Source organism: Rhinolophus ferrumequinum, chromosome 6 (assembly GCF_004115265.2).
Source record: "Rhinolophus ferrumequinum isolate MPI-CBG mRhiFer1 chromosome 6, mRhiFer1_v1.p, whole genome shotgun sequence".
Taxonomy (NCBI): Eukaryota; Metazoa; Chordata; class Mammalia; order Chiroptera; family Rhinolophidae; genus Rhinolophus; species Rhinolophus ferrumequinum.
Window position 1 is genome coordinate 24,383,560 of NC_046289.1, and position 26,758 is coordinate 24,410,317.

General features: G+C 43.8%; 2 protein-coding genes across 5 annotated transcripts; one reads left to right on the forward strand and one right to left on the reverse strand.

The window, feature by feature from the left end:
• Positions 1 to 507: 507 nt before the first annotated feature.
• On the reverse strand, positions 508 to 13,615 carry COQ6 (coenzyme Q6, monooxygenase). The gene is made up of 12 exons (XM_033108972.1): positions 13,416 to 13,615; positions 8,350 to 8,484; positions 7,232 to 7,290; positions 6,805 to 6,928; positions 4,871 to 5,001; positions 4,081 to 4,188; positions 3,936 to 3,998; positions 3,638 to 3,745; positions 1,555 to 1,757; positions 1,366 to 1,481; positions 1,064 to 1,230; positions 508 to 640 (listed from the first exon to the last, which is right to left on the reverse strand). The coding sequence occupies exons 1-12, from the start codon at positions 13,579 to 13,581 to the stop codon at positions 611 to 613; spliced, it is 1,410 nt and encodes a 469-aa protein (XP_032964863.1). The 5' UTR covers positions 13,582 to 13,615; the 3' UTR covers positions 508 to 610.
• Positions 13,616 to 13,738: 123 nt separating this feature from the next.
• Positions 13,739 to 26,625, forward strand: FAM161B (FAM161 centrosomal protein B). Of its 4 annotated transcripts, none has more exons than XM_033108978.1 (10): positions 13,739 to 13,949; positions 14,655 to 14,873; positions 16,791 to 17,110; positions 17,879 to 18,429; positions 19,978 to 20,324; positions 20,792 to 20,919; positions 22,627 to 22,791; positions 23,028 to 23,127; positions 24,526 to 24,668; positions 25,256 to 26,625. In XM_033108978.1, the coding sequence occupies exons 1-10, from the start codon at positions 13,782 to 13,784 to the stop codon at positions 25,392 to 25,394; spliced, it is 2,280 nt and encodes a 759-aa protein (XP_032964869.1). In that variant the 5' UTR covers positions 13,739 to 13,781; the 3' UTR covers positions 25,395 to 26,625. The 4 variants fall into 4 exon arrangements, with proteins under 4 accessions (XP_032964869.1, XP_032964871.1, XP_032964870.1 ...); XM_033108980.1 differs by having other exon boundaries at positions 24,526 to 24,597; positions 25,256 to 25,384; XM_033108979.1 differs by having other exon boundaries at positions 24,526 to 24,702; positions 25,256 to 25,347.
• Positions 26,626 to 26,758: the final 133 nt, after the last annotated feature.

Sequence of the window (26,758 nt, forward strand, 5' to 3'; positions counted from 1 at the left end):
ACCTGTGCGATGAAATTATTTATTGTTTTATTACTGAACAGACATTGGTGTTCCAGAGAAGAGCCATAAATAAAATGGAGATCTGGTGCTGTGATACGGAAGTAATAACTAGGATTAATAACATTTGGTTTTCTTTTCAGAAAGTCCAGTGCACCTATAACAAAAGTTAAACAATTTGTTTAATTTGCATTCTAATGTTAGAATTGCTGTTTTAAAATTAATAAAAATGCATCACATATTTCTTTATCAAAAAACAATTATGTAAATTTATGATCAGCATTAAAAAAATTATATAAATCTCTTTAGAAAGGATTAACAAATGAAAATGAATGAGACAGCACCTTAGCGATTTTTGTTTTAGTAATAAAAAGCTCTTTTCAACAAAATCATGATAGTCTTCCTTTGGAGTCTTTTCTTGGCTTGGTTTATAAGCCCTCCTCACAGCAAATTATCTGTCTACTTACGGAACTTGTGGAACCCAAATAAGGAGGAAAAGAGACTGGAGAATTCTAATGGAACGTAAATTTATTAAATTAAATCTTGAAACTATGTGGTGGTCTTGGAAAAGGATGTTCATTTTTCATCAGCATAATCTCCAGAAGAGAAGCATTCACTTGCTTGCAAAGGCCATAATCTGTTCCTAGAGAAAAATGAAACAAAGTGGTACTCTGACACGGTAGGGTATGAGGATGGGTGAAGAAAATATTTTAAAATATCCAAAGTGATTAAAGCAAAAACTTAGCAATGTCCCAGACAGATACTCTTCCCAAGAATCCCTCCAAAGTATTATTAAATGGCTGTTTTCTCAGCAAAACATTGGCCGAACAGCAAAAGGAGTTTAAGCATCTTTATCTCTAAAAGCCCCTATTCACTATTGTATGTACCTCCTTATACTGGATAAAGTTATTGCTTAGATGGGCCCTGCCACCAAGCCCAGGAAAGATTTTTTTGCTCATAACCAGTGGGGAAGGTATTTAGGTAAAGATAATTTTACAGCCAAGAAAATTAATTCAAAGAAGTTAAAAGTCATTGGCAAAACCCTCCTCAGTGAGCAACCTCTTACTTTGAGTGGAGATACTGCATTTGTGGCCTGCAGGCCCCACGTCCTGAGCAGCACAAGTGGAGTGGCGCTGGTGGAATAGAGCCTTTTCAGCAGGTCGGTGGCAGCCAGAAGAGCAGTGTTGTGACGCTGTCGGTCTGTTTCATAACCTGTGAGGTGGCTCATGGAGCCTGCAGGAAAGAGGAAGGTTAAAGCCTTAATCCAGCAGTGAGGTGTCCACATCTGGCTACTCAGGCATTTTGGGGTCCTGATCTTCCCTAAAGACATGACCTCTGGATACTTCTCGGAGGTACCTGAATCCTTACCTAAGTCTTTCCCATTGAAGGCTGCAGTACTTAGGTGATAGACCAAGCTGGAGATATCCCCGAAGCCCATGTTGACACCTTGTCCTGCGAGTGGATGGACTCTGTGGGCTGCATCCCTAAGAAGAAAGCAGAGTTCAGGTGTGGCATCCAGCCGCCGAGTGAGGAAGGAGCAGCCTGTCGTTTTCTTACCCGATGAGCGCCAGCCGAGGCCGGACATACTCAGCAGCATGTCCCAACCCAAGAGGAAACAGCACTCGGCTTTTGGCGTCCACCCCAGCTATGCTTGGGGGCAGCTGGCGAGCCGAGGCCTTGGTCGGCTTCAGAAAGGCAACCGCGTAGTGCAGCATGTTGCTGGCCGAGTCGATGAAGTCCGTGTGGTTGGCGTCACTCCACTAAGAAGCACCGGCCACAAAACAAAGCAAAATTTCATCAGTGACTAGCAGGGCGTTAGAAAGTCAGCAAGGAAACCCTTTTCATAACTAACGCCAAGGGTAAGGGTACACTAAAATGACCTGGACCACAGTAACGGCCGTCAGATCAATGCAAAACACAGCTATCCATCACCCCACAGGTGTCAGGATCACGCCACACTGCTCATGAGCTGCCCCTGCCTGCTGAGCTTCACCTGTCACTAGTCCCTACCCTCACTGGCCATGCTGCGCCAGCCTTTAAGGAGCTCATTCTATATCCTCTTCTCTCCGCCACTCCCCTCTGCTTAGAATGTCCTCCCACTTCTAGTTCACCAGGATCACACCTCAGAGCACCCAAAGGCTGTCACCTCTTTATAAACCTCCCTCCAAATCCTGTGTCTTCTCCTCCTCTATGCTCCCCTAGCACCCTATGCATCTTCTACCACTGTACTGAAATTGTCATTTACGTGTCTTTCTCCTCACGTGACTATGAGCTTCCTAAAAGCAGGGACTGTCTCACTTGTGTATCTCCAGACCCTCCTACGTAGAAGGCACTCCTAACTATTGTTAAATGATGTGCTGCAAAGGCCGGTGCCAGGAATATATGCTAAATGACCAGACAGGTAGCATTTATCTCAGAAGCCACTTCAGTATGTTCAGTTCCTTTTATTCTTATTGTTACCACACAGCAGTGAAGCTTAACTTCGTCAGTGTAAACCGGTATAAAGTCAGAAGTGAGGTGGCAGAATCTGGTGGTTAAAAGCAAGGCTTGAGGGCCAGCTGATTTCAGAACCCAGCTTTGCCACCAGTTGTGTGACCTCGGGCAAGTTACCTGTCTCAAAATGAGCATGATAACAATAGCACCTACCTCAAAGGGTCACTAAATTAAATACATAAATACAGGGAAATTCTTCACCTGTTGAAAAATATTGAATGTCAACTATAAACATATATATATACACATATGTATATATATATCTATATATACACAGTCACGGAATGTAGAGTACAGCATAGGGAATACAGTCAATGGAACTGTAACAGCTATATACAATGTCAGAGGGGTAGTAAATTAGGGGGGGCAGACTTTATCACTTTGTGAGAGGTGTAAATGTCTATTACATTGTTCCGTACACCTGAAACTAATAAAAAAATTCTTCACCTGTACCTAGCACATAGTAAGTGCTCAATGTTACCAATTACTACTCTTAGTGAAGTTAGATAAATATGGCATTTAAACTCCAAAAATACTGCTGACATATTGTCTAAAAGCTGTATTACTCCAGAATAACCATTACCATTTGTTGAGCACCTACAATATACTATGTACGTTGCAAGCATTTTATAGTCTCTCATCTTAAAAGTTCTAGACTTTTATTATTACTAATTGCTACTATTATTAACCCCTGAGAGACTGGTAACAGTATTTCCATTTTCCAGGGGATTTATAGTACAAGTATTGAATCCATGTCTGTCTATAAGGCTTACTCTTAAGCTCCCCCAACCTGTGCTCAGCCCTTCTCCAAAACACTTCTGATGAATCAGGCTTCAGAGGTTCGGGAACTTGAGACCCAGTAGAGCTGTCCAAGATTATCCAAGTATTACAGCTTCAAAACAAGGCCAATGCTAACTGCCACCCAGGCCGCCATTTCACTCAGCTTAACAGCAGCCACGACCCTCAGAAGAGCACATAGTTACTGACTCCTCTTGCTCTACATTTCCCTGAACACCTTCCTCCAGTAATCCAGATCAAGTTACATTTACGAAGGGGAAGCTGGCTGGTTATTCCTTTTTCCCACTCAAAACCACCTTCCTGTATGGACCCCTGCAGCACCTCATCAGGTGGACAAGCGGATACTCACAAAGGCAGAGTTAATGGCGTCCACAAAGTTTTCCTCATCCATGCTGACCAGCTCTGCTGCGTGATCATGGGATGTGGACCAAACCAAGGAACTCAAGGTGTCTGAGAGCTGTCAAAACAACAGCAGCAATACTGAGCTGAAACTTGTTCTTGGGGGCTCTCAAGCACTAAGGAAGGTAAGAAGGGGAAACAAAGCCAGCCTGGGCATAGTCACTTGAAACCAGAAAATGGCTGAGAGGAAATGAAGTGCTAACAAAGGCCATATGTGTTCAAGTAGACTAGCCAGAAGGACTTCTTACCGGGAGCAGAGCGATGGGCCCAGAGGGAAGAAATCTCTGCCAAGCTACATTGTTTTCTGTAGCCTACAATCAAGAGAAGAGTTCTTGTGAGAAGCACACACGTTAAACACGAGCAGGGTCCCCAGATGGTGGCTCAGGGTCTGACCTCCAATAAATGCAGAGTAGCCACAACAGCGGACTGATCGTAGTTCCAGCTAACATTCTGGATCCCAGCAGCCTGCCGTACGCCTGAGTTGTGACCATCTGCACCAATCTGCAAGAAGACAACAGCCTGCTAATTCTTACAACCTTTTAATAAATGAAACTGTTCCAGAAGTTGGTCTCTGTCTCCTGAAGTTTTCTCTGGTTCCAACTGCTAGCAAGCCAATCTGTGGCAGGCAACTTTCCAACAGCCAGCCTTACTGACAGCCCCCGCAGGGGTAGCCCTACATATGTGACCCCAGCCTCGGCTAACAGACCATGAGGTACCAGCCATAGGTTAAATTCAGCCAAATTCTCTTGGTATTTGAACTAGAAAGCAGTAAGGCAGGCACTAGAGCTGAATAGTCCTGATGGGAGGCAAGGCATGGCTACCACCTAAAAGAGGAAACTCATGAGCAGAGAGAAAAAAGTGGAAGATGCAAGGAGGTGAGTAACTTACGGGACTCCTGAGGGGGGAAAAACAGCCTCAATTTCTGACACTCTGGTTCCTGTCCCTGTGAAGCCAGCTGTCCTTATTTCGTGACCTAAGATGGTCCAGGAGATTGCTTCCTGTACAGGATTTACAACAAGACCATCTTAACTTGAGCTGGCTTACGTGGGTACTGGTCCTTATAACCAAGAGCTTTGTCTACAATTAATGTCAACGATAGCTTAGATCTAAAACTGGAGGCCCTAGAATTGAGGATTAGATGTGGATATGCAACACCCCGGGTGAAATAAGAATCTTCAACTACCAACAATTTGGTCTGGAGGGTGCTGCCGTCACCTAGGGTAATATGAACCCAAGGACTGGAGTCTGACGTGGGAAATGGATAAGGCCACGTATAGCCAACTGCTTTGCTCCTGTAGAGAACCGTCACTCGGTCTAGGGAAGTGAGAAGAGAAAAACCAAACATTAGAAAGCTGAGGAAAAGTCCATAACTAAACCTAAAGCTAGGTCCCAGGACATCTGTCTCTTATCATTTACCCCTGAACAAAAAAAGCAAGGTCTAAAAAAACCATGTGATCACTGCTCCAGTCTAAGAGCTGATACATGACAACAGCCACAGGGATGGATCAGTGTCAAAAGAAAAAATGAAGCTCTCACGCATCATCAGCTTGTACCAGGCACTCTTTCTTTCCCCTTCATGCTCCCACTCCTCTAGTTTACTCTACACCTAAATGAGCCCACAAGTGCTTTCAGAATAAACAGCATGGGAATACCACGGGCTCAAAGAAGTTTGAGATTTTATAAGCTTTTTCTTCCCCCTGGAAATCATTTTACTTTTCTGATCATAAAAATGATATGCCTGCTGTCAAAATCTGAACAAAGAAAGGTTTAAAGGGGGGAAAATCACTCTCAATAATACTATGCTCAGATAAGTACAGTTAAAGCTTTGCCATATAGCTTTCCAAATAATTTCCTAAGTGTGTATATGCACACACACACACTCATGCACAAATGGGATCGTATGATACTTTTTTTCACCAATATATTATGGGACATATTTCTAAGTGACTAAATATTAGATCTAAATTAAAAGCTGCACGGAAGTTCATTACATGGATGGACTTACTATCAAAAAGCATTTAAGTTGCTTCCATGTTTTTTTCTCTCTAGAACAATCCTGAAATAGCTGCAAATCACATATTGGATAAGGAATTTTTATCTAGAATATATTAAAAACTCATATGATTAAAAAGACAAATAATCTAGTTGTAAAATGGACAACAAATCCTGAATAGACATTTCTCCAGACAGAAAAATGGCCAATGAGCACATGAACAGATGCTCAACATCATTTGTCATCAGCAAAATATAATCAAAACTACGAGATGCCATTCCCTAGGAACTAGGATGGCTGTGATTTAAAAACGGGCCGAGTAAGTATTGGTGAATATATGGAGAAACTGGCCCTTACATATTGGTGGTGGGAAAGTGAAATGGTACAGCTTCTTTGAAAAAGTTTGGCAGCCTATGAAAATGGTAAACATAGTATTATTATACAGCCACCATTCTACTCCTAAGTATCCACCCAGGAGAAATGAAAACATGTCCATACAAACACTTGTATACACAAATGTTCATAGCATTATTCACGATCTCCAAAAAGTGGAAACCCAAATGTACATCAACTGTTGAATGGATAAACAAAATGTGGTACATCCACACAATGGAATACATTTATCAATAAAAAAGAATGGAGTACTGATACATGAATAAATCTCAAAAATACGATCAGTGTGCGAAATGAGACGTAAAAGAATACATATTGTATGATTCTATCTATATGAAATGTCAAGAATAGGGAAATCCTGAAAGACAAAAGTAGACTAGCGCTGCCAGAGGTTGGGGATGGGAATGGGGACTGATTATGAATGGGCACGAAGTTTCCTTCTGAGGTGACGGAAATGTTCTGAAATAATATTGTGATGGTGGCACAACTCTATAAATATAATAAAAATCATTGAATTGTACACTTAAAATGGGTGAATTTTAGGTATGTAAATTATACCTGAACATAGCTGTAAAAAAAGAACAACCCTGAGAGAAGTATCGGAATGTTTCTTTACGGTGGACATTCAGTATCTGTAAAAGGGATCCTTTCTTCCAGTAAGTCCTAGAATAATTCTACAGCAGTTCACCTTCCAGAGAATGAAAGGAAGGCGGAGGAGGCGGGTGCCTCACCTGACGCAGCCTCCAGCTGCTTAGTGAGAGCGTGCATGATGACATCATTCTCCACTATGTAGCCCATGTCATCTAAGTGATCCTTATCGAACATGATCAGGGCCTCTGAGCAGGCGTCCCACACCTGGAACCACAAAGGGAAAATCTGTATTATAACCCAAGGAAAAGGAAACACTACTCCAATCAGAATCTGAGTACTGCTCTCCCAAGTGACAGAAGCAGAAAAATTACAATTTATCATCCCCTCTGGCAGGACACAGGTGAGAAGAAAATTTCATGGGGATGCTGCCCCCCACCCCACTTCCTTAGATTAAGTGTGAACGTTGTCTGATTCTTCCCACATTCACAGAAAACCAGGAGAATGTGGACTTCAGCATCTTAACACAGACAGACTAAGATATCTTGCCAAGAGTGACAAAGGAGGCACCTGCATTCGCCGAAAGGCTCTGTATCGCATGTTGCAGATGTGGTCCCAGGCACCAAAACCTACAAAAGAAAGGATCTGTACAGGGACCAGAGAATCCCTCCTGGGGCCCCCCTTTATTAGGTTAGAGGATGTTTGCAGCGCTCGCCAGAACAGAAAAATACTCTCCACTTCTATCCTATTTGATGCTTAGGAACTAAGCTACCCTCTTCCCCCATTCAGATTATAGAGCATGAAAAATGACCCACCTTTCATGATGAAAAGGTCAAATCACATGAAAGTAGGGGAAATGAAACAGGAAACCAAACCCAAATTATTTTTTTCTTTATCATCCTACTGAAGTTACAAACTCTCTGGATAAAGACTGTTTTTTGTTTTTTAACTCCGTGGCACTGAAGAGATTCATTCATTGAGGAAATATTTACAGAGCACCTACAATGTGCCAGATGCAATTCTAGGTCCTGAGCATAAGGTGGGAAACCAAACAAAGTCCCCACCCTTCTGCAGCTGATATTCTTCTGGCTTATTATTTCTAGTTTATTATTTCTAATAAAAAACAAGTACATAATATAACGTGAGGTAGTAAGTGTTATGAAGAAAAATAAAGCAGTATAAGGAGCTAGAGAGTGCTGCGAGCATCTAATTTTAGATAGGAAGCTTCTAGATAGGATGGCCTGAGGGAGTAACTCGGCAGAGACGGAAAGACAATTTGCTAACAACTGGTTCTGTGTGCACACAGCCACCTGCACCCAAAAAGCATGTATTATGCAGGCTCCCTAGAGGGCCAACTGCAAATGAAGAAGGTGAAGCTACTGGAAGTGAATGCTCTTAATGAGTTTATATCATTTCAGTTCCACCAATTCATAATGACCCAACATGACAAATGAAAACTGTAAGACAGACCCGCATGTCCCAAGAATGCCTTCCTCAGTCTGGGAGTTGACACATTAACAACTTCAGGGGTCTCATCTTCAACTATGCGCCAGACTACCACCCTATGCTCCTCTCTCCCCACCCTGTACGCTCCCACCCTGCCAGACGCTCTGGTGACTGCCCTATGGGACACACTGGAAAGCCAAGAGGGACAGGAGATTGGTTCTGTGAGAGGATGTTCTACTCACTACTGAGAAGTGTTGCAGAGCCAGGAGAAATGGAGCTGACCCTGTTGCTGTAAGTTTCTGGTAATTTCTCCAATACTTTCTTTGGACCTGCTTCTAGCAACAGGATTTTCTTATCATGAAAGTGAATATCGTGTCCTAAAAAAAAAAAAGCAAAATTTTATGTCATTTTAGGAAAATCAGAATGTATTCTCTTTTTCATTTCCAAAAGAAGCAATAGATTAATTCCTTAGCCTTTAGGATACAAATTTCTTACAGAGCACACAAACAGGAAACACCATGTAGACGCCTAAGCAATAACATAGACATCATTTCAGCCACGGGAACCACCCTGCCCACCACCGTAAGGCTTCTCTTAGAGTCCAACCCGCCATGTGCAAAGAAGCATAATGGCAAAACCCATAACAAGCCAGTAGAACTCCCTAGAAAGAATGAAGTAAAAAGGGAAGACTATAGTATTTGGACACCAGGTATTCCCAATCTTCAAAGTATTACGTCATTGAAAATTACAAATCCTGTTCAACAAAAATGTAGTTAATTAAGCAAAATTCATTGTGGCCACAATATTAAATCAAGGATAAAAAATCAGAGTCTGTAAAAGAAAATGGCACCAAAAAACCCCCCATCAATTGTGCCTACAATTCTGGTCCTAAGCCATCTGTACAGGGAAGGAAAAGGGGGTCTTGGGGATTCCATTACGGGGTGTCTGCAGCACAGTGCAATCAGCCCCACCACAGTGTCTCACAGAGACACAGGAGAAAGAAGAAGTTGAAATGCTGCTGCCAAGAAAGGAGAAGAAAATGTGACAGGATTACCAGCGCCCCCCCAGGTGCGTGGCAGCACCACAGCAATTCTGCGTAGGAGGATGGGCCCAGGGACCACGTTCCGCAGACAGAACTGCTTTCTGGTCCATCACAGCTGACACCTTGCTCCAGCCACCACCCGAATGCCCACCCTCCACATACGAGCCTACTCTCAAAAGCCTCCTCTCTCCACGGAGTTCAATCCACACCCACGAACCTCCTCCCCAGGATAGTGCAGTTGCTTGTTCCTTTAAGGGAGCTTTCATTTCATTCTTCCTTTGATTAGTTATTTACAAATCCCATATTTCCCCAAAAATAAGACCTAGCTGGACCATCAGTTCTAATGCATCTTTTGGAGCAAAAATTAATATAAGACCCAGTCTTATTTTAATATAAGACCGGGTATAATATATTATATAATTAATATAATATAGTACAATAAAATATAATAACAGGTATAATATAATATAATACCGGGTCTTATATTACTTTTTGCTCCAAGAGACGCATTAGAGCTGATGGTCCAGCTAGGTCTTATTTTTGGGGAAACACGATCTTTCCCCTTTGCTAGATTATAAATTCCTTGGGGACAGGAACCATTTTTTTCCCCCTTATGGCTAATATCCCCAGCAGCAAATGCTGGATCTCCTCAGTGCATAAAGTAGATACTCAGTGTCTTCAGACATTTTTACTAAATGAGAGCCCAGGAAACTAACAGGAAAAGAATTAGATTTCCAAACACATTATAGCATATAGCCAGGTTTGATATTTTATTTTTTAGCTATTTAATGTAACATTTTAGAAAACTCATTTGGAGAAAAAAAAATACTAGAGAATATAATTCACAAATAACAATGTAAGAGGGAAATATAGATATTTCAAGTCTAAAACATAAACTAATGTGAGTGTGAAGAAGAATCAAGGAAAACATAAACTGACTTATGGGGCAACATGAAGAGCCTACTGGCAACTTTTTACTTTGAAAGCCTGGGTCTAGAATGAAGTGGATATTGGAATATAAAGTAAGGTCTATCAGGATATAAACTATTGACAAACAATATCCTTTGGGATACATCCTCCGACGATGAAGGGGAGACATTAGCACACGCAAACTCCCAAGCAGGTAGTCCACTTGACTCCACAGGAGAAAACCCCCCCACACCATACCTGCCTGGGAAAGGAGGAGAGGATCTGTCCAAGGACAGTGTCCGTCTTACACTATTCAGTCCCACCCGTTACACAGGAAACAAGCAGAGGCTTGCTCACGGGATAAATTGCAAGAAAGATTCCAAACTTCCTGGAACTTCAACTTTCATGTTTTAACATTCAGTATTTCCTTTGAGCTTTTAAAGGAAATTAACAGGTGTGTGTTTCTTCTGTAAACCTGCGCTTGGTCATTTTGGTCCTGACAGCAGTAATTCTCACAATCTGCTGTACTCGGCCCATGACCTTTCTTTTATAAACTTATACAGAGAATTCTGTATTGTACCTGCCTGTCTGAAGTAGGTCTTCACTTTAAGAATTTATACTGCTGTGGAAGAGACAGAAAAATAAACAATACAAAATTCTTTAAGTTTATAAAAGAATTGCCTCTTTCCCACCTTGGGGCGTGAAGGGAGTGAGAAAAAGAACAAAACAGGAAGGGGGAAAAAAAGTTAACACAAAGAAGATAGCTAAACACCAAATATTAACACTAAAGTTTTAGTAAGGCTGAAAGTCTTATCAAATACGTATCATACAGAATTATATAAAAAGTTAAGAGCTAAAATCGTTACAAGACAACTAAGCTCTTCCCAGTGTTTCTCAAAGTGAGTTCTTCGGACCCCCTGCATCCATCCCCAGAGGTATTTGGTACCAATGGGCCTCACCTGGACAAACGGAATCAGAGTCACTGGAAGCGGGCCCTTGAATTCCCCTTTTTAAAACATACTCTACAAACTGGTAACAAGGATTACCTTTGAGGAGAATTGGGGGGCTAACAATCAAAAATAGAAGTTTTACTTTACATGCTTTATACTGTAGACCATATACCTTTTGTATTTCAAAATTCCTTTTGAATTTTGTATATGTGCCTCTCTTAGTTATTCAAACCCTAAAACAAAACAAAACAACTTAAGTGATTCTTAAATGCACTCAAACTGGAGAATCACTGTTTTAGTGCATTTACCAACAGGTACAAGCCAAATGGCTGTCAAGGAGCAAGAGTATATATACCTGCCAGAAAGTTTTGTATGTCTCAGAAAAGCTTTGGTATCTCCTTATTACCAACTTCTGAGTGTAAGTTACTTAACCTTTCTGAGCTTTAACTTCCTTATCTGCACAATCTACAATGAAGACTATGAAGATTAAATAAAAGCATTAATGCAAAATGCTTTAAAATATGCCTAAACATAACCAGTGCTCAATGACTACTACATTTTATATAATTACTTTGAGGCTGAAGCCCATTAGCTCATACAAAGCATTGTTTCCCACCAGTTTCCTAGAAGATGAGCCATCCTAGGGAAGATGTGGCTGTCACCTCCTAATTCTCAAGTCAACAAAGACTTTCACACTATTAGTGACCTTTAATTTATGAGGCCAGAAAAAACTCAAATCCAATTTCCGAAAGTCACTGCATAGTTGTCAAAAGTCAAAGAGCTGGAATCTGGTGGCCTGGGTTCGAATTCTGACTCTGCTACTGCCTGGTTATGAAACTCTGGTCCTTAAACTTGCTAAGCAAGTTTCCTCACATAAAATATGAAAATCATATCTACCTCACAGGGTAGTAGAGCAGCCTAACTATACATGTAAAAGCAAAGTTCTTACCTCACCTTATACACAAAGTTTAACTCAAAGTAGATCATAGGCTTAAATGTAAGAGCAAAAACTATAAAACTCTTAGAAGAAAACACAAGAGTGAATCTTCATGACGCTGGGTTAGGTAATGATTTCTTAGATATGACACCAAAAGCACAAGTGTTAAAAGATTGATAAGTTGGACTTCATCAAAATTAAAACTTTTGTGCTCCAAAGGACACCATCAAGAAAGTGAAGACAATCCACAAAATGGGAGAAAACATTTGCAAATCATTTATCTGGTAAGGACTTGTACCCATAATATATGAAAAACTCTTACAACTCAATAATAAAACGACAAACGGTTCAACTTAAAAATGGGCAACGGTTCTGAACAGGCATTTCTCCCAAAAAGATATACAAATGACCAATAAGCACATGAAAGGATGTTCAACATTATTAGTCATTAGGGAAATGCAAATCAAAACCAGGAGAGATACTACTTCATACCCACTGCAATGACTATAAACAAAAAGACAATAATAAGCATCATCCAGGATGTGGAAAAACTGGACTCCTCCTATATTGCTGGTGGTAACATAAAATGGTGCAGCCACTTTGGAACACTGTTTGGCAATTCTTCAAAATGTTAAACACAGAGTTACCCTATCACCCAGCAATTCCACTCTTAGGAATATATCCAAGATAACCAAACATATGTTTACACAAAAACTTGTAAACAAAATAACAATAGGATTATTTGTAATAGCCCCAAAGTGGAAATAACCCAAATGTCCATCACCTGACGAGTGAACAAAATGTGTTTATTTCCACGCAATAAATATTATTCAGCCATAAAAAGGAAAGAAGTACTGGTACATGTTACAACCTGGCTGAACCTTGAAAACACTAAGTAGGTTTCATGTATAGAGAAATGCCCAGAAAAAAAAAACAAGTCTATAAAGACAAGAAAGTACATGAATGGTTGTCTAGAGATAAGATTTGGGGAAAATGTACAGTGACTGCTAATGGGTTCGACTTTCTTCTGGGGGTGATAAAAATGTTTTAAATGTATTGTGGTGAGGGCTGCACAACTCTGTGAATATACTAAAAACCATTAAAGTGTATACTTTAAATGAGTTGACTTTATGGTATGCAAACTATATTTCAATGAAGCTATTTTTTAAAAAACCGCCCAGCCCAAAGCAACAATGCCTGATTGCTGCTAACGGTGCCCAAAACTAAACAACCCTGAGCAGGTGTGTCCCCACGTGCTGGAAGGACTCCTACGGTCCCTCCCACTTTTGACCCTTCGGATCCCTGAAGAACTAAAAGTATGTCCTGGAGCTCTGGCGCTCCTCTAGGCAGGGAACGGACCGTAAGACCCACAGCGCTCAGACTTTAGGGGAATAGTGCCAGCGCTCCCGCGGTCCTTACGGCTGTCCACCGCCCCACTCCCCGCCATTACTAGCCTAGAGATGTGCTTACCCAAGGCACAGGCCATGGCGGCGCCCACGAGGCCTCCACCCGACACCACCACATCGTACACTGTGTCTGCTGGGGCACCGGCCAACCTCCGGCAGGAGACCAGCGAGACACTCCAGGCAGCTGCAGGTGCAACCCCCGACCGGCTCACAGCCAGCAAGACCGCCATGCTGCTGACCTGTGCCGGGCTCCCCGCTAGGCCCGCCTTTGGTAGCACTTCCGGAGCAGAGCCCTCCTATCACTTGCCGCCTCAGCTACTCGGCCTCAGAACCGGAGATAAAACGTGCAAAGAGGATAGGCCAATCAGAAAACGAGCCGTGCTTCTTTCGGCGGGATGGACTGCAGGCTGGGTGGAAAGGGGACAGGATCATGCATCCACCTGGGAGCCAATCAGAGCCCAAAGCTAAAAAGGGGCGGAACCTGATCCGCGTCGATAGCGCGGTTACTGCAGCAGTCACGGCAGCTTCTGTCTGCCCAGCTGAGAAGATGACTGTGGGGAGGCCTGCGGGAACCTCTGGCGACGCTCAGAACCTTCAGGTGAGGAGGGAAAAAGAAGGGGAGGAAACAAGTCTGAGCCCCGGAAAGGAATCCCTAAGAGAGGAAACTGTTTGACGTTGCCTCGGAGACTGATGGTAGGGGCGTGCCCCGGAGGGGCGTGGGATTAAAATTGGTAGCGTTAGAGACTGGAGTCTGAACCCCTTGAGCCTTCTATTATCTTCATAGAACCATAGCAATGACCCTCAGTTTTCGCTTATCCTCTCAAGTACCATAGTACATTGTCGTCTCCATTTTGTAGAAGAGAAAACTATGGCACAGAGAGATTAAAAAATTGGCCCCAAATCCATAGAGACAGAAAGCAGATTGTGGTTGCGTAGGGCGGGGGGGAGGGGAGGGTGACGAGGGGGATGAGTGTGGGGGGTGAGGAGGCACGTGAGGTGGGGAAGGGTTGGGAGCGTCAGGGGAAAATTGGGAATGACTGCTACATGGTATGGAGTTTCTTTTGGGGGTGATTAAAATGTTCTAAAATTGATTATGGTGATGGTTGTTCATACAACTCTGAGTATACTAAAACCCGTGGTACACTTTAAATAAGTGAATTATATGAACTCTATGGTATGTGAATTATATCTCAAGGCATTTAAAAAAGGAAGTTTTCCTAAGATTACATGCTCTTTAGTAGCACTCAGGGCTGGAGCACTTACATACCTTTGACTCAGAATCCAGTGTTCTTTTCCGTATTAGAGCCGGACCTTGAGGACCCAGGAAAACCATCACCAAGTGTCACCTGGAGGCCTGCACTGGCCTGCCCCCATCTGGTTTCCAGCTGCAGTAATTCATCCTCTGGAGTCCCATCCTGGCACCATGCCTGCAGGCCTTTCTAAGGACACCTCATGCCACTGTCCTCCAGCCACACTGGTCCTCTTTCTGCCTCTCCAAGAGTCAAGTTTGTACCTACTTCAGGTCCTTGCCTCAAAGCCTTTGCTATTCCTTGAACCCAGAACCCGCTTACCCTAGATCTTAGCAAGGCTGGCTCCTTCTCATTAGTCAGGTGTCAATCCAAAACTCCACAGTGAGAAAGTGAAAATCAGCCAGGACTGAGAAAGTATGACTCAGACTGTAAAAGACACAGATATGACCAGCAGCAAGATTAGCAGAAAACGTGTCCCTCACAGGGCCACGCCATACCTTTAAAATGACGCACACCCCTTTCTTCTAAATCATTATGCTTCCTTATCAACTACTTACCCAGACCCACTTGTTCTTGTCACCTTTTGAATAAAAATTGCTCAATCACCCACTTACTAAACTGTACCCTTCATGGCAGCATCCATCCAGAGCTGATCCCTGCTTCCCCTAATTTTCATCAGAATTATTCAGGACAAGCTAACCCTAGAAAAAGCCCCTTCCCTACCTTCTTACTGAAAGTTACCCACCTCCCAAGTTCCCTATGGTTTTCCATGGTTTACTGCAGCAAATTAATATACCTAACTCTGATTATAGTACATGTATACACATGTACCATAATATATCTCTACGTAGCTCTATATAGTCTTTATCTGATGGGCTTTTATAGCCCATCATATAAGAAAAGCTTCCCATAGCCACTTTATCACTCTATAATCTGTATTATGGCTTTCACTGAATTTATTCTCATACCATCTGTCTCCTCTCACTAGAATGTAATTTTCATGAGAGTAGGGGCCTTGTTTGTCTTGTTCTCAGCCCGGTGCCTATGCATATTAGCCACCCAATATAATGTCTTCTAAATGAATGGAGTATTTAAACCCAACTGAGTTTCCCACATTTTAGGACACTGCTAGTTCAGTTAGATCACATTGCCTCCCCTGTTAATTATCCGTTCCTAGTGACAGAGTAGAAATAAGCTAGAATATGAGAAAAGCAGAGATATAGACAGGGGAAGCGGGAAAAGGAAGATTGGCAACAAGTAGGTAAAACCCAAGTAGGGCAGGGCCCAGAGTGTGGCCAAGGTCCCGGGAAGGATTCCTGGAGTGCAGGGGGTAGATGTATGATGTACAGTAGATGGTCTGTAAATACTCACTGCACTGCATGAAGTAGGACCCAACTTCAGCTCTTTGCTTTTCTCTCCTGTCCGTTGTCAACTAAAGGTCACTGACACCAATTCAATGCCAACAGGGGTCCCCAATTTAGGGTGCAGTACAGACTTTATTTAGTAAAACAGTTCAGTTGTAAAACAGCTCGTGTTGTAGCTTAGGTATTGCAGATCAGTTTGTAAACTTGGGAAACACAGCCAAAGCGCTCAGCTACTTAAGGCAGAGATAAGACTGGCTTATATAGAGAAGAGCACTCGCCCACAGTTCCTGATTTCCATGCAAATAAAAAATCCAAATTCAGTTTGATTGGTCCATAGGCTCTCTGTGTTCTGATTGGTCAAATATGCAAATGAGGATATATTTGCACAGCTCCAATTGGACGGGGTAGGTCTTCGGTTCATTGGCTGAATTACAGTCCTTGGAACCCTATTATAAGGGTCAACTGGGATGGCAGGAACACAGTGCAAGAAGCTGGCAGGTCAGTTTGCAGATTTTCCCTGATATGCAGTGTGCATGAGGGACCTGTGTAAACGATGGCTGCTACACTTTGGTTGTGAATTTGAGCCCAATTAACCACAAGGAGTCTTTCTTGGCAGGTATATTCTTTCTTGGGGTTGACACCTTTAACCAAGCACACCCCATATATCCATTTGTGAAATTTCTTTAGAGCAGGGAAAACATCTTATTTTTCTTTGTTATACTCAGGCCCTAATATACAGAGGGCTATTCAGAGTGAAATTAGCAGTTATGTTTCGAATAAATCTGAAATTATAGTTTGACCCCAGTCTATTTGATTTCATTTTAGGTATTTTCCCCCAAATCCTCCTCAGACACAGAGGCGGAAGAGGAGCTGTCTGGGGATGGACTGGTTTTTCCCAGGGCTGGCAAACTTGATGATTTCCTCAACTCAGAGGAGACAGATTCTACTTCTCCTGCCTCAACTGGGAGCTTTTATGAGACCCTGCAAGTACTAAAGCTGAAAGGCAGGGGGTGCCTGTTGGAATCCTGTTCTCAGTCTGACCCAGACAGTGATGAGAACCTCTGTGTAGATGAGGAGGACCTGAAGAATTTCTTCCAAGACAAAGGCAGGGGGAAGCCATGGGTCCAGGACCGCCTGTCTCCGAGGTAAGGCCCTGCAGTTCAACAGCTGCCTCGCTGCATAACTCTGACCAAGTCGTGTTGTTCTTCCCCAGGACAGCAAAGACCACTTCTGCAGTCATCACTTACCCAGGTTCAAGCTCAGATCTACTTTCAGATCCAAAAGTTGGTTCTGATTCCTATCCAGAAGTCCTAAATCACTTTCGGTAACCCGTAGTCACCAGAACTATTGGAATCAAGTAAACAGATGCCTTTCCCAAACACACTGCCGTCCTGAGAATGGCAACAAGGTCACTTACCGTGGCCAATCCCTGTTATTTATGCGTACTTGATCTCATTTAACATTTGTTTTCTCCTAATAACTCTGTAAGTAGGTACTTTCTTCTTTTTCTTTTTTCTTTTTTTTGCCATCCTACAGATGAGGAAATTGAGGTTCTAAGAGAACCTTGCTCAAGGTCACAGAGCTGGTAATTGTTTGAAGCAAGATTTGAACCTGGCTCTGACCTAAAAGCCCTCCCCTGCACCATTGTGCTGTTTTCTCCCCAACGTGAAAATTAGAGTGCAAAGTGGCAATTCTTGGATCAATTTTGAGGAGAGACTTCTTACTAAGGCTGTTAGATGGCCTGTGGGAAGGAGAGAGGCGAAGGCTTAGAGGCCTGTGGAGCTGTGGTGTTAGGCTGAGAAGCCAGATGCAGCCTGCTGGAAGGGAGGACTGGAGAGCGTGGGGCGGATCCGAGAGGAGCCAGGCCTCCTGGCTACGCTGTCCTCCATGACAGAGCTGCTTTCTCCCCCCAGGTGTGGCTCCACAAGACGCTGCAGCTCCCTAAGCAACCTAGCCACCGACGTGGCCCAAGTTCCGTCCCAGCCACCCTCAGGATCCAGGCCTCCTTCCCAGCACAGAAGCCTCAGCTCCTGGGCATCATCCATCACCGTCCCTCAACCATTCCGTATGACGCTGCGTGAGGCCCGGAAAAAGGCCCAGTGGCTGGCTTCACCTGCCTCCTTTGAGCACAAGAGGCAGCAGGCCCAGAGGCAGGGCCAGGAGGAGGCAGAGTGCCACCGGCAGTTCCGGGCCCAACCTGTGCCCGCACATGTCTACCTGCCCCTCTACCAGGAGATCATGGAGCGCAACGAGGCCCGAAGGCGGGCGGGGATCCAGAAAAGGAAGGAAGTGCTCCTCTCTTCCTTGAAGCCCTTCAGCTTCCTGGAGAAGGAGGAGCAACGAAACGAAGCCGCTCAACAGAGGGAATTGGCTGCCACCTCTAAGGCCAAGGTCTCCAAGCAGAAAACCACCAGAAGGATCCCCAAGTCCATTCTGGAGCCAGCCCTTGGGGACAAACTCCAGGGTAAAGACAACCTTGCAACCTTACTGCCTCCTCCTGCCTGGGGGTACCAAGAGGTACCGTGGGGATTTAGTCAGGCTCGGGGTCAGCCTGGCCTGGAGATGAGCTGTTCAGGTGAACCTGCTAGCGTCCACACTCAGTGCAGGCCGTGGGGTAGGGCTGGATCTAATGGGGGAGCCCTGGAATGAGGAGAGGTCCTACAGCAGCCCTCGGGTTTCTCCTGTCGACCTCTTTCTCAGTGAGTGGATGCAAAGGCCTCTGTGGCAGCACAGATGTGAGCAGAGAACCAATGAGACATCGAAGGGCCAGCTTGGGCCAGTGCCACCAGTAGCCAGCTGCCCCTGAGGAAAGCCCACACCCCTCCCTCATCCTAGTGAGATACTCATTTCTAGAAGTATATCTCAATAATGGGACTCAGGCTTTATTCGCTTATTCAGTTAACGTGTCAGGCCCCAGGTACTGTTCTAGGGTGAATAAACAGACATGGCGTTTGTGGACATGGGAGGCAAACAGAAAATACACAAATAATTACAAATGGGTTGAGTCATTTGCAAGGATTAAAGGGGAAAGCCTGGGGATTCCTGTGGAGCATATAACAGAGGGACTTAGCTGAGGGTGGGATCAGGTGTGGGAAGTTAGGGAAGGTCCCCAGAAAAGTAAGCACTGAGACTGATCCTGTAGTTTATTTGATGAAGGAGGAGGAAGAGTTTACCAGGCAGAGATATAGCACGGGGGTAAGAAAAAGCTGAGTACATTCAAAGGATGAAAAGGTAAAGGGTACAGAGAAGAGGGAGAATGGGAGGGAGAGGCAGGCCCAGGCCAGACCTGGGGCCTTGTAGGCCATGGGAGGCAGTCTGGACTTCATCCCACGGGCACTGGGGAGCCACGGAAGGGTTTTAAAGTTGGTGGCTCATGATCGGATACACAATTTAGAAAGATCACTCTGATTGCTGTGGAGATAATTAAAGGGGGAAGGATGTTGATCTAACAGGAGGCTGTTTCAGTTGAGAAATTATAAAATTTGTAGTAGGGCCAAGGAAGAGGCTGGACTGGAGAGAAGGTAAAGACAAGGAGACTGTGAACATGTGACCGATGAGATAAGAGAGGCAGGAGTCAAGAATGATCTGGGCAGTGGGCTTGGGCAGTTGGCTGGGTGGTGGGGCCTCTGAGAAGAGGAGCAGGTGACTGGCGCATGCTCCGGCTTCAGCTCTGAAGGGACCACAGAAAATGCTCAGTAAATGTAAATTAGCTGCTGCTGCAACCTGACTGGTACATGCCAGAGGTGTCCTGGTCAATGTTTGCTAACAAGCTCTCCAGAAAAAAAAAAGGGCAAGTGATTTGCAATGTTTGCCATTTTCTGTGGTATAAATACACCTATCCTGACCAATTTCAGGCTTCCCACATGTCAACTGGCTCACAAAATTCCTGAGAAGTTACCAATTGGCTCTGGCACACTACTGCTAGTGTTTAAGAGGGAAGGTACTTCAAACTTTTTGGTATGAGTCTTGCTTAGTCGCTTCTCACCCATCGCCACCCTGATTTTCTCCCCAGAAGCTGAACTCTTCAGGAAAATCCGCATCCAGATGAGAGCCCTGGACACGCTCCAGATGGCCTCCTGCCCCATCACCTCCTCCAGTCTCAGGGCCGACCCACAGCTTCGCACAGCCACCCGAACCCAGGAGGAAAAGCTCTGGTTTCTGCAAACTGACTTTGGGTTCCAGCCTCGGGTGAATCCCGCCGTCCCTGACTATGAAGGCCTCTACAAGGCCTTCCAGAGAAGAGCTGCCAAGAGAAGGGACACCCGAGAGGTGACTCGCAACAAGCCCTTCCTGCTGCGAACTGCCAGCCTGCGCCACACTCAGCGGCCCTGTGATGCTGCCGCCTCCGGAGGGACGAGGGTGAGAGCCCAGGCAGTTGCAGGAGGGTCAGGGCCTGAGGCCCGAAATCAAAGGAGAGGCCAGGTCTTAATGGAAGGCACTTCTCATGACATTTCCATCATCATGTTTTAAAAATAAGCAGATCCGCAGAACCACTACACCTATAAACTTAAGACCACACGAATACTTCTTTTCCTTCTCTCTAGAGATTGCAGAAATAAGTTCAAGGAGGTCTGGAAGGCAGGGAGTTGGGATCAATTGTTGTGTCCCTACACTAGTTCCAATGAACTCTTCTCAGTTGATTAACATCTTGAGGATTGATATCCAAGTTGTCCTAGTTACTAAACTTGAGATCTCATTACTCTTTGCATTAATCTCAGGAAAAAAGATTCTCAGTCTGACTAGTCCTTCACTGAAATTGATTCCTAGTTAAGATAGAAACTAGTCACCCATGCTGTCCCACCAATACCAGCCTTCGTTTCCTCTAGGACTCTCCACAGCCACCGGCCACACCCTGGCCAAGGAGTCATTCTCTGAGTGGCCTTGCTTCCCTCTCTGCCAACACCCTCCCTGTGCGTATCACAGATGCCACCAGGAAGAGGGAATCTGCAGTCAGGTGAGTGGTCAGCCTGCAGGAGACTCCTAAAGCTCAGCTCTTGGCCCAAATGAGGGAACCACTCTGCTGCTGGGCCTCCTCTCCTGTTATCAGAGACCTGAAGAGGTGGAAGGGAATTCTCTGATCAGGACAGGAGTACATGTGGCCCTCCACACTAGTGCTGGAGAACACCTAGCCGTCGTCAGCAAATACTCATGGGTGGCTTCCTCCCCCACATGCAGGCATAATGTAAGGCTGGAGGTACCATGTGGGACCTATAGTGTAATACCTAGTCTGAAACAGAAAAGCAAAGAAGCAACTACCATATTTTGTGAGTAGTGCAATGATGGGGGCACTGGGTAGCCTGGAGGAGGAGTCTCTTGTAATAGATGTCTAACATGAAACCTGAAGAAAGAGGTCTGAGCCAAAGCCTGGGAACAAGGTTCCATGCAGAACAACATGGGTGAAGACTCACAGGTGCAAGGAAAAGGAAGCCATTAGGAGCAGGAATTCAGAGAAGCATGACAGGTGTCTTGATCCTGCCACAGAGATAAAGCGTCCATTGCGTGTATTTGATCCTCTGAGATTCACCTTGGGGAACTACCACAAGTCAGCTGGGAATCCGGAGCCTCCTTATTTTTAATTCTTTAACTGACCTGTCATGGTATTGTTCTCATGGACCCGACGGGAGTTCCTCCACTAGGCCCCTGAGCTGAAGTGAGCGGAGGACTAGCTTCTTAGTGCCTTCCTGTGGGGCTCAGAGGACTAAGTACACAGAAATGTATATAGAATCTGAGGGATATTAAATTTCCTCAAATTTCATAGAGCTATTAAAGCTAAATGCCTCCCTATCCTGAGGTCCCAATAAGAGAGGTCTCATGAACCAGAGGCTGGCCCACCTCTAGAGGACGTCTACACCTGCTTCCGAGCAATAGGGAGTTTGATGTATTAGCAGATTAAACACTCATGCTCTCCTTCCTTGTAGTAGGAGTACATGTAAACATCCAAATGCAAGTCTTTTTTCTGTTGGTAGAACTCTCCATAGTACCTGGTAGAATATTTACACAAACTAAGTGCTAAAAGTTGACTACAAATTGTGCACTGAAGAAGGTCCATTTCTAGTTCTCTGGAAATGAAGATTTGTATTCCCAAAGGACCATGAACCCAGGCACCTTCCAGGCCACTATTTATAGCAGTTTATACACTAAGGACAGAGGCTTGGGAGTCAGATACCCCGGTTCTAATCTTGGCTTTTCCACTGGCACGCTGGGTAGCTTTGAGCAACTGGGTTACCCTCTCTGAGGCTCTATCTCCTTGACTATAAAAAGGAGGCTTATAGTTCTTAGTTTACAAGACATGAAGTTTACACAAATGGATATAAAGCACTTGTGAGCTGTCTGCACTTGGTTCAGGGTAGGTAGCTCAGCAAATGGTAGTTATCAGTATTTTGTTTCCAGATAGGTAAGAAGCCTGAATGTTTGGCTATTTAAGTAAGGATATTTTAACTCACGTTTTCCAGTTCAATTAATGAATATCACTGTGTCCAGAGTGCTGGGAAGGTGTCATGTGCCTGTGCATTTAATGTCAGAATCTTAATCTTCCTGAAATGCCAGGAGGTAAATTACCCACCCCATTCACAGAAACCAACTTTCCAGAGAGATTACTAGCATTGCTTTTAAAAATACCCAAGTTGGTCATCTATATTCCTTTTTTGCCTCTTCCCTTTAGAAGTTCACTTGAAAAAAAAGACAAAGCAGATGAGAGTACTCAGTGGTTGGAGATGCACAAAAAGAAGTGTCAAGCAATGTCTAAATCCGTGACCTTGCGTGCAAAAGCCATGGATCCTCATAAGAGCCTGGAGGAGGTGTTCAAAGCAAAGCTAAAAGAAAACCGGTCAGTGTCCTCCACGTGTTAAAAGGGTAACTGTCTTGGGACCCAACATACCATTGGCCTTGAAAACAGCAAAATGGAGTAATTAGGGTCAGTTCCCGTAATTGTACAGTCACGGGTTTTGCCAGGCCCAGTTAGGAATTTATAGTGTCCATGAGAGTTACTCTGCTTAACTGGAATTAGAGGTATTCTGGATTGGAAAAAGACAGAATTCATTTTAAACATCTTGTTAATTCTAGGGATAATGACCGTAAAAGAGCCAAAGAGTATAAGAAAGAATTGGAGGAAATGAAGAAGAGAATACAAATGAGGCCCTATCTCTTCGAACAAGTTACCAAGGTAAATGTAAACCATCATTCACTTTCTGTTTCGGATGAAAGGGCTCTTAGTAATTATGAAAGTTTAACATCTGAATTCAACACTCCCTTGGGCTCAGAAAGACCCTAAATGGAGCCCATCTTATTAGTGCCATGTTTTCCCCAGATAAGCCTACGACTGGACTCCAAAGGCATCTGTAAAGGGATATTCACTCCCTAGAGTCTTCACCATAGTCTAGCTTTCAGTTTGAGTCCCAGCGGGGGTCAGATCCCAGGAGCGTAGTGACAGTGTGGCGGTATTAGTAAGAACACCTTGAACTTACTCATGTGACGGGAAATCCAGTCTCTTCTGCTGTCCGGAGCCACCGTCCCTAGTGCTGGGCGGAACTCTCTCCCGCTGCCGTGCTGGTGCCTCTAGAGCCACGGCACATTTATAGGTCTCCACAGGGTGGAGGTCTCCACATGCATAGGTCTCCACAAAGCCCTTTCCAGACAAAGCGCCTTTCAGGCTGGAAGAATCACTTTAAGATGTTCTCTAGACCTTCAGGGAAGTCGGACTCCCTGAGGAAGCTCTGGAGCTACTTGAACCACCTTAGAATGGCCACCATTCCAGGCAGCTTTGGGCTGCATCAGATTCTGTGGCTCCCTCTCCTCTCCAGAGCTCCCAAACACTGGGGTCCCTAGTGACCTAGTTCCGATTGCTAGGCATTATCTCCACCTTATAGCGAGTGCATTATCTAGGTATTTCCTGGGTCCACTCCCCACCCACATACCTATCACACACTGGACTGTCTCGGGTTTACTCAGCAACTTGCATTGTGCAAAATCTCTCATGCTGATCTTTCTTCTTTTTTTCAAGCAAGCTCACGCTCAGATCTTTTACCACTCTAGGAATAATGCAAAGTACTCTGTATGATTTTGCTTCAAACACTTAAACAAATGAAAAATAACCTTTTTACAGTCCACATACACACACCATCTATCCTGTTAAAGAGTGTTAATAGTGCAGCTTATTTTGTTATATTTTAGTATTCCTGATGATGGTTTGGTTGCTTTGAAATTTTCTGTTTTTAGTCCATCATTTTTATCGGGGTCTCCCCTGGACTTCCAAAAAGTCCTTGCTTCTAAAAGATGTGGCTCCCTTATCAACAGTTGGCATCTCCTGGGACTGTTAGAAATACAAAATTGCAGGCCCCCTCTGAGACTGACCAAATAAGAATCTGCATTTGAACAAAATCTTCAGGTAATTCCAATGCACTTGAAGGCTTGAAAACAAAGCTCTAGTAATTTTCATGCAAATCTGTGTCCACTAACTGGGGACAGGTGGGTGTGGTGGGCAGTATTGTAAGGATACAGGTTCAGCAAGTAATTATCAAGTAATTCACAAGACAGCTACAGCATATTCATCTCCATTCCGCAGGACCTTGCCAGGAAAGCAGCAGAACAACGGTATCAGGACGCCCTCAGGCAGGCCGGGCTGGATGAAGACTTTGTGAGGAACGAGGGTCGGGGCACCCAGGCTCTACAATGGCAGGAATGCTCAGGAGTCCATGATTATCCCAGGTCATCCAAGACGCTGCTGTCCTGCAGCTCTCTAGTAATGCCACTGGGAGGAAACTAGAACAGCCACTCATATTTTGAGATCACAATCCTGTACTTACAGAACATGAATCCAGAGATCTCCAAGTAACACAGTTGAATTTGGAGAGAAGTACAGTGGTGAATAAAATATAACCATAGTACATTAGGTTTAGATTCCCAAAATTTGAAAACAGATCATTTTTCCATTCCAGTTCCAATGCCAGCAGTCAAAAGCATTTCCACTCCACTTTTGAAGAAAAATCATCTATATTTTCACTTCCTATAAAACGATAAAACTATTTTTCAAGCACTGTTAAGTACCTCATTAGCACCACCTCCTCCATTGAGATCACATAAGTCAAAGGGAAAAAAGTATAGTATTTTCATTATTCTCAGTTTTGTTTTTGCTTAAGTTCTTAATGGTCCCTTCCCCTAATTCCTATCCCCATTTTCCACCTAGAAATTTCCCTTTACACCACATATACAATAATGAAAATGTTGACACCATCCTTAAGCTTTACATAATGCTTTAAAATTTTTATTTCATAATGCTTTAATTTATTCTGCAGCACCCATGAAACCACAAGACTCGGCATCAGAAATCCACAGCAGGATATAGAAGAATCTCTAGAACAGCCTACAAGCCCCAAGAAAGAACTGGAGAAGCTGTCTGATGAATTGCTAGATAATGTCAAATCACTTGCTTAATCAGTACTCTTAAAAGTACTGCTTTTCAATACTAAGCAGCTAACTTGAGATTGAATCAAGACAGACAAAACTACGGTTTTGAGTCATGGCTACTCTTGGAGAATGGGGAAAAGAAAAGTAGCTGATAACAGGGAATGGTTCAAATAAATCAAAGTGGAGAAGCTCAGGGTGGGGGATCAGAGCCGAGTTAAGGGTTCTTGCTTTGTGCCTCGTACTTAAACTATAGGTACTTTAAAAAAAGGGCACAAGCCCACATGGCCCACAGGGACTAGTCAGGAAACAAATGGGTCAGACGGGCTGGGTGTAAGATACGGTAGCAGAAACTGGAGTCTCTGCTGGAATACAGGTCCAGAATTGTCAGATCAACTGCGTTTTCAACAGAAGCCAGAAATACGCATGTTGGCAACTAATTAAAAATTACTTGAAAATATTACCTGGGCAAAACAAAACATCTTGGGGATGACAACTTCTCCTACAGGGTTTCTCAACCTCAGTACTACTGACATTTTGGACCAGATAAGTCTTTGTTGGGTGCAGGGAGAGGGAACTGTCCTGTACACTGTAGGTTGTTTAGCAGCATTCCCTGGACTCGACTCACTAGATGCCTGTAAACACCCCTTTCCCCAGTTGTGACAACCAAAAATGTCTCTAGGTATTGCCAGCGTCCCTGGCATTGGGGGCAGGGGCAAAACATCTCCAGTTGAGAACCACTCCTCTAGTATAAAAGTAAGGCTACAGAAAGTAAGAACTGGCATTTTAAGAATACGTGTAATTGACATGAACTCAATCTACATAGCACAGCTGATTATATGTGTTATAACTTAAGAACTATTAATTACTTTATTTAAAAAGCAGTTTTTTCCTGTTATCTGTTTAGAATGTGCCACTGTGAATGTGTCAGCCTGAGGTTCATTTTAAATAAATTTGAAATTTCTCTGACATCCATGATTTTCTACTAGTACATGATCTTTGGAATACTTTTCTTCTCACCAATTAGAGATATTCTCTCCCAGTAGCTGTAGACAGGATGATAGCAAGAGTGCCTACTCTAACAGAAGCATCTTTCTCTTTTTTTTCTTAACTTTCTGGAAAATTCAAAAGTGTCTGTTCTTATTGCCAACTTTCCAGACTCAGACATGGTCCCTGCTGGTGATGACACACTGATACTCTGATAACTACCACCTGGGTTTGCTAATTAAGAGATGAGAAAAAAAAAAAAAAACAGATGAGGATGTTCGTGTCCTGTTCCCCCAAGACTCCTGAGTTCAGTTTCACCTGCATGGGATCCTAAGGGTAAATCACTACCTTATTTTAAAGGGAAAGACTCAACTTTCTTAATCTCCTCTCTATGAAAACAAATTTTG

Bases quoted from the DNA above. Each gene is read 5' to 3' on its own strand.
- COQ6 (XM_033108972.1), bottom strand. From the start codon at position 13,581: ATGGCGGTCTTGCTGGCTGTGAGCCGGTCGGGGGTTGCACCTGCAGCT. The intron at 3,999-4,080 runs GTCAGACCCTGA...TCTTGATTGTAG, and splicing joins CTACTCTGCATTTATTGGAG to GCTACAGAAAACAATGTAGC. The intron at 1,482-1,554 runs GTAAGAAAACGA...CTTTCTTCTTAG, and splicing joins CCTCGGCTGGCGCTCATCGG to GGATGCAGCCCACAGAGTCC.
- FAM161B (XM_033108978.1), top strand. From the start codon at position 13,782: ATGCATCCACCTGGGAGCCAATCAGAGCCCAAAGCTAAAAAGGGGCGG. The intron at 20,325-20,791 runs GTGAGAGCCCAG...CGTTTCCTCTAG, and splicing joins CCGCCTCCGGAGGGACGAGG to GACTCTCCACAGCCACCGGC. The intron at 24,669-25,255 runs GTCATCCAAGAC...TTTATTCTGCAG, and splicing joins GGAGTCCATGATTATCCCAG to CACCCATGAAACCACAAGAC.